The sequence below is a fragment of the Podarcis liolepis genome (genome assembly GCF_965112155.1).
Source record: "Podarcis liolepis genome assembly, chromosome: 7".
Taxonomy (NCBI): domain Eukaryota; kingdom Metazoa; phylum Chordata; class Lepidosauria; order Squamata; family Lacertidae; genus Podarcis; species Podarcis liolepis.
Genome location: NC_139561.1, coordinates 16,860,900 through 16,874,562, shown reverse-complemented (window position 1 = coordinate 16,874,562; position 13,663 = coordinate 16,860,900). Strand labels below are relative to the sequence as shown.

The 13,663-nt window shown below is 45.4% G+C and overlaps 1 protein-coding gene across 4 annotated transcripts in view; it reads left to right on the top strand.

Annotated features, from left to right (window-relative positions):
- MTOR (mechanistic target of rapamycin kinase) overlaps positions 1-13,663 on the top strand; it is a 100,039-nt gene that overhangs the window by 780 nt on the left and 85,596 nt on the right. For 2 of the 4 annotated variants that reach the window (XM_083512640.1, XM_083512638.1), the window contains exons 2-10: positions 3,666-3,828; positions 4,369-4,477; positions 6,114-6,346; positions 7,078-7,278; positions 7,664-7,798; positions 8,971-9,243; positions 10,939-11,047; positions 11,798-11,984; positions 12,613-12,741. In XM_083512640.1, the coding sequence (XP_083368766.1) occupies positions 3,709-3,828; positions 4,369-4,477; positions 6,114-6,346; positions 7,078-7,278; positions 7,664-7,798; positions 8,971-9,243; positions 10,939-11,047; positions 11,798-11,984; positions 12,613-12,741 (1,496 nt within the window). In that variant the 5' untranslated portion in view covers positions 3,666-3,708. Of the gene's footprint in view, positions 1-3,665; positions 3,829-4,368; positions 4,478-6,113; positions 6,347-7,077; positions 7,279-7,663; positions 7,799-8,970; positions 9,244-10,938; positions 11,048-11,797; positions 11,985-12,609; positions 12,742-13,663 lie in introns of all 4 variants that reach the window. The other 2 variants (XM_083512639.1, XM_083512637.1) reach the window with 1 other exon arrangement.

Here is a 13,663-nt window from a genome sequence, read left to right as displayed (position 1 = left end):
TGGCTGGCTGGCGAGGGAGCAGGTGGGGAGGAGGCGGGGGTCCTCACTCTCTTAGGAAACGCACCCGCGCGCCCGATTCCCACGAAGTCCGAAGGGTGCATGTGTGGAATTAAAAAGCAAAAACGAGATACAGGCAGGGCAGGCAAAGAGTTTTCTGCAAGAGGATGGAGGGCAGGTTGAAGAGAAAATCACTCAGGATGAGACAGTCAAATCAGCCATGATAAAATGGGCTCAGGATATTGGGTATAACATCATGTTTGAGGACTGGGAAAGGTTATGGACCACCGGAATGAAATTCACGGCATGTAATGCCTTGAAGGAAAATATTATGAAAATGATTTATAGATGGTACATGACCCCAGTCAAGCTTGCAAAAATATATCACCTGTCTGATAATAAATGTTGGAAATGTAAGGAGGCTGAAGGGACATTCTTTCACCTCTGGTGGACTTGTCCAAAAGTGAAGGCCTTCTGGGAAATGATCTATAATGAGTTAAAAAAGGTATTGAAGTATACCTTTCCCAAGAAACCAGAGGCCTTCCTCTTGGGCATTGTTGGCCAGAAAGTGTTAAAGAAGGATAGAACTTTCTTTATGTATGCAACTACAGCAGCAAGAATACTTATCGCAAAATATTGGAAGACACAAGATTTGCCCACACTGGAAGAGTGGCAGACGCAATTGATGGACTACATGGAACTGGCTGAAATGACTGGCAGAATCCGAGATTTGGGAGAAGAAACAACGGAAGAGGACTGGAAAAAATTTAAGGACTATTTACAAAAACAATATAAGTTGTATGAATGTTAAAAATTTACACGATTCGGAAACTATAGCTTCAGCAATTAGATTTGGGAAACAGGAAATTATATTTTAAGTAAGAAAAGGTCAAAATCTAAGGTAATACTGTGTTTAATTTAAGATATAAGTAACTGATGAAAAGTATGTTAAATTTAGAGGTATAGTATTTGAAAAGTACAAAATAAGGTACGAAACAAGGTAATAATTTGCTGATATCTTTATTATAAAGAATGCAGGGTAAGGAAGATGCGAGGAAGTCCAGTTAGTTATATAAAAAATGTGTTGAATGGTTGGTTTTCTTTTCTTCTTTTTCTTTTTTTTTCTTTTTCTTGTTCTTTTACTTTTTTCTTCAGTGTATGTTTCTAACTTTGTATTTGAAAACTTAATAAAATATTTATAAAAAAAAGAAGAGAAAATCCTTTCGCTTTTCTGGGGCGCAGGGAAGTCTCAGAGCCGGAGGTTGGGGAAGGGACCCCCTTTGCTCTGCCCTCTTCTCCCGTCTTAGATTCGCATGGGGGTCCCCGCCCGAGCTTGCCTGGCCACCGGGCCACACAAGGGCCACGCTCTACGCGGCGCACCTTGCTAGCCGCGCAGCTGTCCTCCGCGGCTGCGGAGCGGCCCTGCGCTGGTGCCCAGCCCCTCTGGGCGCCCGCTGCGCTGCCAATGACAAGTGGGCGACGTCGCGGGCGGGGAAGGCGTCGCTTTCTTTCCCGATCCTTCATCCTCCCAGTCTTCCAGCCCTTTTTTGGGTTGGAAGCTCGTCTCGTTTGCCCTTCTCCTTTCTTCACCCTGCGCGCAATTTTCCTCCCTCGTCTCCCTCCCCATTTCTCCTTCCTTCCTTCCTTCCTGACTGACTGACTGACGGGCTTGGGCTCGGGCTCAGGCTCGGGCTCGGGCTTCGGGTAGGGCTCGGGCTCGGGCTCGGGCAGCCACAGCGTCGGCGGTGTTGGCGATCGGCGGCGCGGGGGGATGGCCCTCCCGGGGGAGCCGGCGCTGCTCAATGGGGTTGCCAAGGAGACAGGCCGGCCGCCCCCCTCCCCCGGCCCGGCGCCCCCCCCGCCGCACCGGTGCCCGTTATCGAGCTGGTGCGCGCCGGGCGCCCTATAAAAGCCGCGGACGTGCCCACCGCCGCCCGAGATTATTGGGGGGGCTGAGCCCCCCCAAACGAATTATTGAGGGGGCTCGGGCCCCCTCAAGCCCCATGGAGTCGGCGCCTATGTATATATATATATATATACATATTTATATTTATATACATATACATATATATATATATATATATACACACACACACACAGTATATACACACGTGTGTGTGTATGTATGTATACACATGTATGTATATATGCAGGTTTTGGTGTCCTCGGGTGTCTTCCCGTGTAAAAGTTGGGGTGTCTAGGCGACGTTTCGATATGCATTTGCATGTATATGTATATGTACACACACATACAGTGGTACCTCGGGTTAAGTACTTAATTCGTTCTGGAGGTCTGTTCTTAACCTGAAACTGTTCTTAAACTGAAGCACCACTTTAGCTAATGGGGCCTTCTGCCGCCGGAGCACAATTTCTGTTCTCATCCTGAAGCAAAGTTCTTAACCCGAGGTACAATTTCTGGATTAGCGGAGTCTGTAACCTGAAGCGTATGTAACCCGAGGTACCACTGTACATATATATATATATAGAGAGAGAGAGATTCTTCTAGGTGGTATCCAACTCAATGCTAGTCCTACTCAGAGTAGTCCCATCATAGCTTTGTTTTCAGCTGTTCTTTATCCATAGGACAGTCTGGAGTCCCTGTCAGGGTAAAAGGCGAGGCTTAAATAAACAACACAACAACAACCAATAATGAACCTAACTTAGTTGTGCCCGTTAATCCAAGTGGGTTGCATCAGATCAGAGACCTGTAACATGACGGACTTAGTCTTGCAAGGGTTGCATCTCTTCGATTAGGCTTCCTGTCAAGGATGGCACTGGCTTTACTGCTTGTCATTGGTATTATCATTATTATTTAGTCCTTGCTAATTAGAATATATATATATATATATATATATGTGTGTGTGTGTGTGTGTGTGTGTATATATATATACACACACACATACACACACACACACACACACCTATATGTATGTGTGCGTGCACACACACAGTGGTACCTCGGTTTTCAAGTGTTTCGGAAGCTGAACATTTCGGTTTTGGAATGCCGAAAACCCAGAAGTAAATGCTTCTGTTTTCGGACATGCCTCGGAAGTCTAACTGCTTTCTCTGAGTTTCCCCCCAATTTTCTCCATTGAAATTGCAGACTGCCCTTTGCGCCTTGGTTTTTGAAATGGTAGCGGATCAGTAACCAGTGCAGATCTCTGGGTACAGGTGATATATGCTGACAAAGTCTCACTCTCATCAGCAATCGTCCTGCAGCATTCTGCACTAACTGCAGCTTCCAGATCAAGCATTGGAGAAGCCTCACATAGCGCTCATTGCAGTAATCCAGTCTTGAAGCAACCAGTGCATGAACTACTTGTGAACTATCCAACAGTGGGATAAAGAATTCTACTGTTTTATTTATGCTTTGTTGATTTAATATGCTGTAATCCGCTTTGGGATTTTTTAAAAAAATATAAAGTCATATAGAAATTAAATAAATATTGCAACAGCTTGTTGAAAAAGGAAAAACTTCCATACGTGCTGAAAAGACAATAGAGATGAATGATGTATGCCTCTCTTTTGAAGCTGTCCTATTTTTGCAGAATCTCCAAAGTAAACCGGAAACATAACCCCCATGATAGAGGCTTGGGATGAAGTGACCTGCAGCCTTCTCTTTTTTCACCAGTTCATAATGGTCTCTTTCTGCCATTCTGTCTCCTTAAGGGCCCAGAGGACTTGATGCTCCTCACTCTGACTTGCTGCCACCATGTCGGGGACGGTCATTATCCTTCAGCAGTTTGCTGGTGGCCTCAAGAGCCGGAACGAAGAGGCCAGGGCAAAAGCTGCCAAAGATTTGCAGCATTATGTCACCATGGAGCTCCGTGAGGTGAGTGAGATGGGAGGAGAGCTGGGCAGAGCTCCATATATGTTCTTCCTGGGAGTGGAAGCATGTCCTTGCTGTCAGACTTAGATTGTAATCTTCCTGGGGAAGATACCTTTCTTTGGATTTTGTTTGACATGTACATCATGTAAATGGGTGCTGTTTAAATAATAATTTGACCCACAGGCTATTTAAAAACATTTTCAAATTTCATAGGCAACTGTCCTCCACCAGGCCATTCTGTCCATACCTGAACCCTTTTAATTGGAGAGCCTGGGATTGGACCTGGAACGTCCTGCATGCAAAGCACATGCTGCAATACCCAACTTTGGTTCCTCTCCAACATCCAACACCTTTCCACCAAGGCACAAATGAGAAAGCCTAAGAGATTTCTTTGAGTTAGGATCAGTCATATGTTCTTAACACTTTTTATTCAATTCTTCCTCCCCTGTTCCCCCATACAATTTATAGAGCCTGGAAAAGCCTTTACTTATTCATGGCCAAGAACTGCTTTTCAAACATTTTTGTTTGTTTTCTCCTGCACAGATGAGCCAAGAGGAATCTACCCGTTTTTACGACCAGCTGAATCATCATATCTTTGAGCTTGTCTCTAGTTCAGATGCAAATGAGAGGAAAGGGGGTATTTTGGCCATAGGTAAGTGCCTGCATATTTTGTCTAACAAAAATCTTGATATGCTGATAGTTCCTTTATTTTTTGCCACATTGGGTTATAACATATTCATTCTCTCTCTCTCTCTCTCTCTCTCTCTCTCTCTCTCACACACACACACACACACACACACACACAAAATTTATAAATAGTTCTTTTGTTTAACAAATAACCCAGTGTAACCCAATGTTTTCACAAGAAAGCCATTCAAAATGCAAAAAGAACAATTAAAAAGGGGGTATTTTTATTTTATTCCCTACATTTTTAAAAAAAGCCTGTGTAACAGCTTGTTCTTCTGCCTTACAGCCTCCCCTTATTCTAGGGGTAGGGAACTGGATGGAGTCTCAAGGGCCAGATAGAGAGACTTGACAGGGGGCACATTTGGCCCTCAGGCCTGATATTCCTCACTCCTGCCTTATACCATGCAGTATTATTATTATTATTAGCCTCTTTTTCTTTTTTGCAACGTTCAAAGTGGCTTACGGTCCATAAAAACACAACTTCAAACAATATTGTAAATAACTGAAATGCTGTCTCCTCTCCTGCCAGGGTGCCTAAACCTCCAGTTAGCTGGAGAGGGGGTGAGTGAGTGAACCCATTCTCCATTTTTCATCTCCACTTAGCTGGGCCTATTTAGGAAAAAGCTTGTCAAAAAGATGGATATTTGCGTATTGGGAATGGAAACGGCAGAGCAGAGTTCTGTAAGCAGCAGAAGCCTGCAGAATCTGCTGGACAAGTGGGACCTGCGACTCAGTATATGGCAGCGTCAAATATTCCTGTTTGGGTTCTAGCCAGCCTTTCCTTTCCCAAGATACTCCATTCTGTTCCACTTTCCTAATAGAAGTTCAGCAGCCTTCAGCATGCTAAGCCATCATTAGACTGTTGGTGTGGGTGTGTTCCCTCCATCCTTTGGGTTTTTTAAATCTAAATATTTTTTTCTTTCGTTTCATTTTTTTTTTCCTTCTGCAAACCCCGGGGTTCCCTCAAGCCTGTTGTTACCTCTCTTATGTTTTGCTGTGTAAGAATCTGCTCTTGGAGTTCACTCTTACTGTGCAGAATGATAATTGTATATACCTTACCAATTAAGCCAGGGATGGAGAACCTCAGGGCTGGGGCCAAATGAAGCCCTCTGGGCCTCTCTATCTGGATCTCTGGCCTCTCCCCAGGCCAGAGCGTCCCTCCTCAGACCTACTTCATATCCCCCTGGAATGTTTTTGCCTGGCTGGAATGTGCCCTTGAACTCGTGACTGTGCCTCTTGTTTGTCTGGAAGAAGGATAAGGCGTGACATGTGAGTGTGTGTAGAAGGCACCTTAGTACAGTAGGCTAATGTTTACATTAATTGCTTCGACCCCTTTCGCCTACCTGGCCACAGCATGTGGCCCCTCAGAAGGCTGCCCAGGTGGAAGTGTGGCCCTTGAGCTGATAAAGGTCCCCTGCCTCTGAATTATGATTTTCAAAAATGGTGGGTTGTCTTTCTCTAGGGTGGTTTGCGGTATAGGAAGAGGTAGCAGGGATATGTTTAAATTAATGAATTGTGGGGATGTTCGCTTTCTTCCAATGTCTTACCCAGCTATGGCACCTTTGAAACACCCCCTGGCATTTTTCTTTTTTTCCCCCCAGCGAGCCTAATTGGCGTTGAGGGAGGCAATGTCACCCGCATTGGCAGGTTTGCCAATTACCTAAGGAATCTCCTTCCCTCGAATGACCCCGTTGTTATGGAGATGGCCTCCAAGGCCATTGGGCGCCTGGCCATGGCGGGTGACACCTTCACAGCGGAATACGTGGAGTTTGAAGTCAAGCGGGCTCTGGAGTGGCTGGGAGCCGACAGGAATGAAGGACGGAGGCACGCGGCGGTAAGAGTCCATTCATTGGATGCAAACAGCATGCAGGGCTTTTGAGGATTTCAGGAGTGGTACTTCAAGGGGAGATCTGGAGCTGTGAGCAAATGCCTGAGCCTTAGCCATGTCTTCCACTGTTGTTCCTTCCTCATCTCAGTGTCTTCCCTACCCACCATACATTTAACCAGTGCTGTTTTGAAACACCAAACTTTGCACCATAACATAAGGCAGGGTTGTCCAGGAAGTTAACTGCTCTAAGGGCATATTGTGCTATGAAACATGTGTCTGGGTTTATACCAGCTTAAGACTCTCTGCTTTCCCCAGATTAACTTTTGGAATTGTAACCTGTTGATGATGCTCAACCCTGCTCAATGGGGGATTCCCACCCCCCAAGCAAGCACCAGATTCAGATATGTTTCTCCTTAGGACCACAGCAGGGGAGGAAACAATTAAACTCTCCATCCACTCCTGTTGTGACCTTGATAATTATTAAACTTCCTCCCCCAGCAGATGCTATTTGTGTTTCTCAAAAAACCTGTGTGTTAAATGCAGAGCCGCATTTACTGTTGTATCTAGTTTGGCCTTGTGAGTTAGAAGTTGGGTATGAACAAATCTCCACCTTGCTCTTTGAGCTTCAGACAGAAGACATGACTGTCATGCGTGTGCCTGCCAGCACTGTTAGTAAGTATCTGATTTCTTGTTTCTGCCTCCTGACACCTATCGTTTCACTCTTACCTCCCCTCCAGGTCTTGGTTCTGCGAGAGCTGGCAATCAGCGTCCCCACCTTCTTCTTCCAGCAAGTGCAGCCGTTTTTTGACAACATCTTTGTGGCCGTGTGGGACCCAAAGCAGGCCATCCGTGAGGGAGCCGTTTCTGCCTTACGAGCCTGCCTCATCCTGACTACCCAGCGAGAGTCAAAAGAGATGCAGAAGCCGCAGTGGTATCGAGTAAGGAGAAAGCTTTTGGGGCTGATGTGGGTGGAAGAAGCTCGTATCTATGCCATACTATTGTAAATAGTGCTCCCCCTCCTCATTTAATCCCCACAACAACCCTGTAAGGTTAGTCTGAGAAGTGGTGACTGACCCAAGATCATCCAATGCCACCCAATGCCACACTGGCTCTCAGCATTGTAAGCCTTGGCATTCTTGGTGGAAATCTCAGTTCAGCCATAAATCTGCTAGCATGTCTCTCAGCCTCGCTGCCCAACTCTGTGTTAATGAAGATAAAACATTGACTTGCTTGACAGTGTGAAGGAATAAGATACAAGTGTTTGAGCAGTAAGAAAAACAGCTATATAAATGCCAAGTAATAATAATAATAATGTCATTTTAGCAAACATACGAGGAAGCTGAGAAGGGTTTTGATGAAACTGTGGCCAAGGAGAAGGGTATGAACCGCGATGACCGCATCCATGGGGCCTTGCTCATCCTTAATGAGCTGGTGAGGATCAGCAGCATGGAAGGAGAGGTGAGTTGATAAGGAGGGGGGCACAGCTGGGCTGCACCACTCTGGATGTTGAGCTATGAAACTAGCTCCCATAGGAGGCAGCAATCGTCACCAACTTGTACGGCTTTAAAGGAGGATTAGACAAAATTCATGAGACAATATAGCTATAAGTGACTGCTAGCCATGCTTCACCTCCACAGTTGGAGTCAGCAATGCTTCAAAGTATTAGTTGCTGGAAACGGCAGGAAGGGAAAGTACTATTGTCTTCAGGTTCTGCTTGTGAGCGTCACATAGGGATCGGGTTGGCCACTGTGAGAACACAATGCCGGACTTAGATGCACCGCTGGCCTGATCCAGCAGGGTTCTTCTGTCAGCTAGTTTAAGGTTGCTGATTTGAATCAGAGCCCACAAGTATATTGAGGTTGGACTGGTTGGGCCAATGATGACCTTTTAGAGTCAGCTTGCATTGCAAATATTTGTGAGCTGTTACTTGCTTGCAGTGCCCAGGTGCCAACAACCTCTTGAAACTCCTCCTCCTCCTCTCCATTAAATGGCAGAAAAGCAACCAAAATATGCCAAGACTGTAAAAGGCCAAAGAAATTATGTGTCCAGATTTTGCATAGAACCCAATGACTCTCTTGAGTGTTCCAGACAATTTAGGAGCATGTTCTCGGGTTGGGTTCATCAACGTTCCCAGGCTTGAGTCCCCATCTTCAATGCTAACCTGAAACAAAGGATCTTGTTTTGATTTTTTAAAATATATCCTCCCCTTACTCTTTTTGCTCATTTTCTTAGGACATAGCTGCACAGCGGATGACCTGGATTTATCTCTGATTCCATCTCCTTTGGGCAGGCATGGCCAAACTTGGCCCTCTAGCTGTTTTGGGACTACACCTCCCATCATCCCTAGCTAACAGGACCAGTGATCTGGGATGATGGGAATTGAAGTCCCAAAACAGCTGGAGGGCCAAGTTGGGCCGTGCCTGCCTTAGGGGTTCTTGGGAATGATAGTTCTGTGTGTATTTAGTGGAGGAGGCTGCATGGGAGCTGTAGACATGTAACTGTAGCCCAAAAAATCTGGAGGGCATCTGGTAAGAGAAGCCCAAGTGGGCTGATGTTCTGTTGCCTTCCATGCTGGGGTGGGTAGCCAGGACAAGCAGCGTTAAACATCCTCTTCCTTCCCTTCCCCACAGCGTCTTAGAGAAGAGATGGAGGAGATTACACAGCAGCAGATGGTGCACGACAAATACTGCAAAGACCTGCTGGGCTTTGGGACCAAACCTCGCCACATCACCCCGTTTTCCAGCTTCCAGTCTATACAGCCTCAACAGTCCAATGCCTTGGTGGGGCTACTGGGCTATAGCCCCCACCCAATAATGGGTTTTGGCGCATCACCTGTCCCACCCAAGTCAACCTTGGTAGAAAGTCGGTGCTGCAGAGAACTCATGGAAGAGAAGTTTGACCAGGTGAGTTTGAAACACCCCCCCCCCATTTTACTCTTCAAACTGCAACAAAACAGGCACAGCTTGAACAGCATCCCTTGGAGTTATGGAATCCCTCTGTTCATCTTTTCACCTGTTGCTGAAGAGAGATCATTTATGCGCCCAGTTCAAATTTTCCCTCTGAACAAACTCTGCGGTTATACTTATTTGTTGATGAGTGCAGCAGTGAATGTGGCTCAGTTCAGCCATTGCGGCAATCTGTTCCATGCATGCAGCAGACCAACCACGATACCGCACTGCTTTTTCGTCTGCTCAGCTTGTCAGTGTCAGGGAAGAAGACCAGTCCTGACAGTCAGGTCCTTCTTTCTGCAGTGCACCAGCCTCTTAAGGCAGAGCAAAGACCCATAGTATAGTTTGTGAAATCAGACATAACTTCAAGTCAGTGCAGATGGTTTTGTAGATTAACTTCATCCATAGTTTCATATCCCAGCTTATGATCTGACATGGGTTCAAATGTGAAAATCAGTAGTGTTTAAATAAAACATTGTTTTGTGGGTAGATGACAGTCAGAGCTATTTGTTAGAAACCATTGATCAATACAAAAATACAAGGAGCAAAGGACATTTGTTTAGATGAGGTTTGATGGACGGAGAACCTCTCCATATAAACCTTCTATCCTTTCCATCTTGGAAAGGAACAGAGAAGGACTGGAGTAACCTCACCATGCTCATTTCAGAGCTACTAGCCACAACTTTCAGGGACCTCTTCCCTTCTTTGCCAGCTCCCACAGACAGTCTTACATTGAATGCAGCAGTCCCAACTTCCCAGAAAAAGGTAATGAGATCCCTCCCATTTGGTTCTGATTCTCTGCTGGTTCTATATGAGTTGACTCCGGCTCTCATTCAGATAGCCAGAATTTGTCTTATTCAGAGTAGGTCTGGTGGGTTATATCCAATACTGTACTGGTCTTGCTCAGAATGTACCCATTGAAATTAACAGGCCTTAGTTAGCCATGTCCATTAATGTTGGTGGGCCTACTCTGTATAGGCTATACATCCCCTTGAAATGAATGGACATAGCTAACTTGGGTCTATCAATTTCAGTGGGTCTGCTTTCGGTGAGACTTGAGTGGGATACAAACCAATGTATGTGTCTACTACTAAAGTTACAGTTACTGTGATTTTCTTTATTATGCTATACTTTTTATTATGTTTTTACAACTATGCTCCATAAAGTGTTCTTAATGTTGTACACTGTCCTATGATCTTTTGATAAAGGGCAATATATAAATTGAAAATAATAATAATAACAACAACAACAACCAATAATATAGATCATTACTGATAAATAATATCAGTCTTTCTACAGTAGACAGCCATTGAACTTACTGTGTACTGCAGATTTTAAACCATTTTAGAGGGACTGAAGTGTATCTCAAACAATGTTTTAAAACTATCCCTTAAAGTGCATTTTTCTCATTATTCTACAAAAGAAAATTGTTCATGAGAGGTTTTGCCCCCATTTACCCCCGGATCTCCATTTTTTTCCCCCACTGGAAAAATTGCAGGAGGGAAAGGACCCTCTGATTGCTGTCTCAGCCCTTCACATCTCTTAACCCACACATCTGCAGTCTGAAGTGGTATGGCCCAACCATACACCTCAAGCCTCGTTTTCTGTTCTGTTGCCATAACACCCTTTTACCTTTTGTCTCTCTCTCAGGTGTGCTACTGGGTTCTGAAGTGCCGAAGCAGCAAGAACTCTCTGATCCAAATGACTGTCCTCAGCTTACTGCCACGCCTGGCAGCTTTTCGTCCTTCTGCTTTCACAGGTAAAAGCGCTCTTACATGCTGCTTTTTAGAGATGGGATTTTAAAATTTCATTTTGCAGGAGGCAACAGGTGGAGGAGATGGGACTGCAGGAGCAAAACCATTTGCTATTCCTGTACAGAATGGAGTATACTTATTCCACTACAGACTGGTGATGACTGGGTAGAATATATCCTACTGCTACAACTATGCTGGCTGAGGCTGATGGAAGTGGTAGTCCAAAATATTTGAAGTGCTCCAGCTTGGGAAAGGCTGGGACAGAACTTGCAGATTCTGTGCTTACTTTCAACTGAGTGTTTCTTGGTGACCTGGAACCAGAGCCATGCCTTAGCCACAGCTGTTATTTCTCTGTGCATACTGGCTGGTGGCTGTGAATGACCTCTGAGCATAAGCAAACTGCCTTTCCTTCCTTACTCGCTAGGTAAGGACCAACAAGCAGGACCCAACATAATAAAAGCCTTGCTGGATCAGGCCACTGACCCATCAAGTCCAGCATCCCAGTCTCACAGTGGCCAACCAGAGGCCTTTGGGAAACGCACAAGGAGGACTCAAGTGCAAGAGCACTCTCCCCTCTTGCTGTTTCCAGCAACTTTTAACCAAAAATTGCCCACCTACATTTGAAAGCCGGGCTTGCGGTAAACAAGTTTGTGAGCAGATTTGGCCAGTAACCTCTTTCTCACTGAACAAATGCAGCCCTGAAATAATGTTGCTTGTGCTTCCTCTCTCCTCTTTTCATGTGAACGTGTGGCCAGCTGACCACTACCTTCCAGACACCATGAATCACGTGCTGAGCTGCGTCAAAAAAGAGAAGGAGCGAACTGCCGCTTTCCAGGCCTTGGGCTTGCTCTCGGTGGCTGTGCGGTCAGAATTCCAGGTGTACCTTCCCAAAGTCCTTGAAATTATCAAGGCTGCCCTCCCACCAAAGGATCTTACCCATAAGTGAGTGTGCTGCATGCAAAGGCCAGGAGACTGCTGTGGTGTCTTTTAAAGTGTTCACGGGTTTCCCTTTTAAATGATAATCTCCAAACTGTGATCTGTGGGAGGGAATGATTTTTTGCCTGGTGTTTCTTTTGAAACATACAGAAGCTGCCAAGAATTGGGCTTGTGCCAAAATTATAATTAATATGATTTAAAGGTTTCCAAGCTACTCAGAACATATTTAAAAGCTTAAGTGTAATTACATTATTCCATTAATGCATTCACACAAAGTGTTAACAAATTCACACAAACCACCTATGATTCATTGGTATAATTTATACACATACATATATAGAGACATGTGTACACACACAAATAGAATGCACACATGTTACGCACACATGCGTGCACACACAAACACAAAACCTATATTTTAATTGTGGTAACCTGCCCTGGGATCTTACAAATTGATAATGGTAATAGTAATAATAATAACACGCCCACTGGGGTTTCTTCTGGCTCGTCCTTAGGTGGTGTTTGCATCCTGTTAACCTTTGTCTTGGGGGCAGCAGGGGGCAGGAGAAATGGGATGATATTCAGGATGACACTTCCTTCTTCTTGAAACTGAAATTCTGATGCACTTCAGCAGGAGGCAGAAGTCGGTGCAGGTGGATGCCACCGTCTTTACCTGTATCAGTATGCTGGCACGTGCAATGGGGCCCTCCATCCAGCAAGACATCAAGGAGCTTCTGGAACCCATGCTGGCTGTAGGACTGAGGTAGGGATTATCCGTTACCTCTGCTGGCCACTATGTGGCACTTGTGGGTTTGCATTTCCCTCTGCTAACCACTAGCCTTTTTTCAAAAGATACAACTGGCTAGGGCTCTGCTTCAGGCTTTAAGCACCACCCACATTTCCAGCATGTTCTCTTTGGGTCCTGCTGCAAACACCACAGCAACCCTGGATGGGGCAGGGTTTATCTCTAGTTCTAGTTCTACTCAGAGCGGATGCACTGAAATTAATGGCCATGATTAACTTAGCCCCAGTGGGTCTCCCCTGGGTAAAGCTTAGTACTACCCCACATACATCTGAAACATCAAGTGGGCTTATGCCACGGAGCTGTTGCACTTGATGGCTTCTCCTTGTTGCATACCCATTTCATGGTTGCAGACACATGCCTCATGTTTAAGTACAGCAGTGTTCCATACAGGGCTGGGAAACAATGGGGCTCTTGAGGCATCTTGATCTGGCCCTCTGGACTCTCCCTATGACTTTCCTCCTTGAGTGCTTTTGCCTGGCTGGAATGTGTCCCTGAACTGTGACAGTTGCTCCCACTTGCCGGGATGGAGGGATGTGGGTGTTGTGATGTCTTAACACCTGACTTGGAAGGTAGCTTACTATACAAAGGTGTGAGCAGCATCCATTGCCCCAGCCATTTGTGTTCTTTTGCCTCTGGCCCCTATCCCACATTGGCATGCATTGCCCATGCAGGAATGCACCTCTGAAGAATGGAATTGAAGGGATATAAGATACAGTTTAAATATGCCACCCATTCCTTCACCCTATTTCAGCTAACCTGCCAGTAGAGCGTTGGGCTATGTGTGCATATCTGTGCTGAGGCATTCCAGGAGTTCTGACTCTTTTTCAAAGTATTAATTGCATTGTTGTATTACTGACATGGACCTTGGGCTCATTTGAGA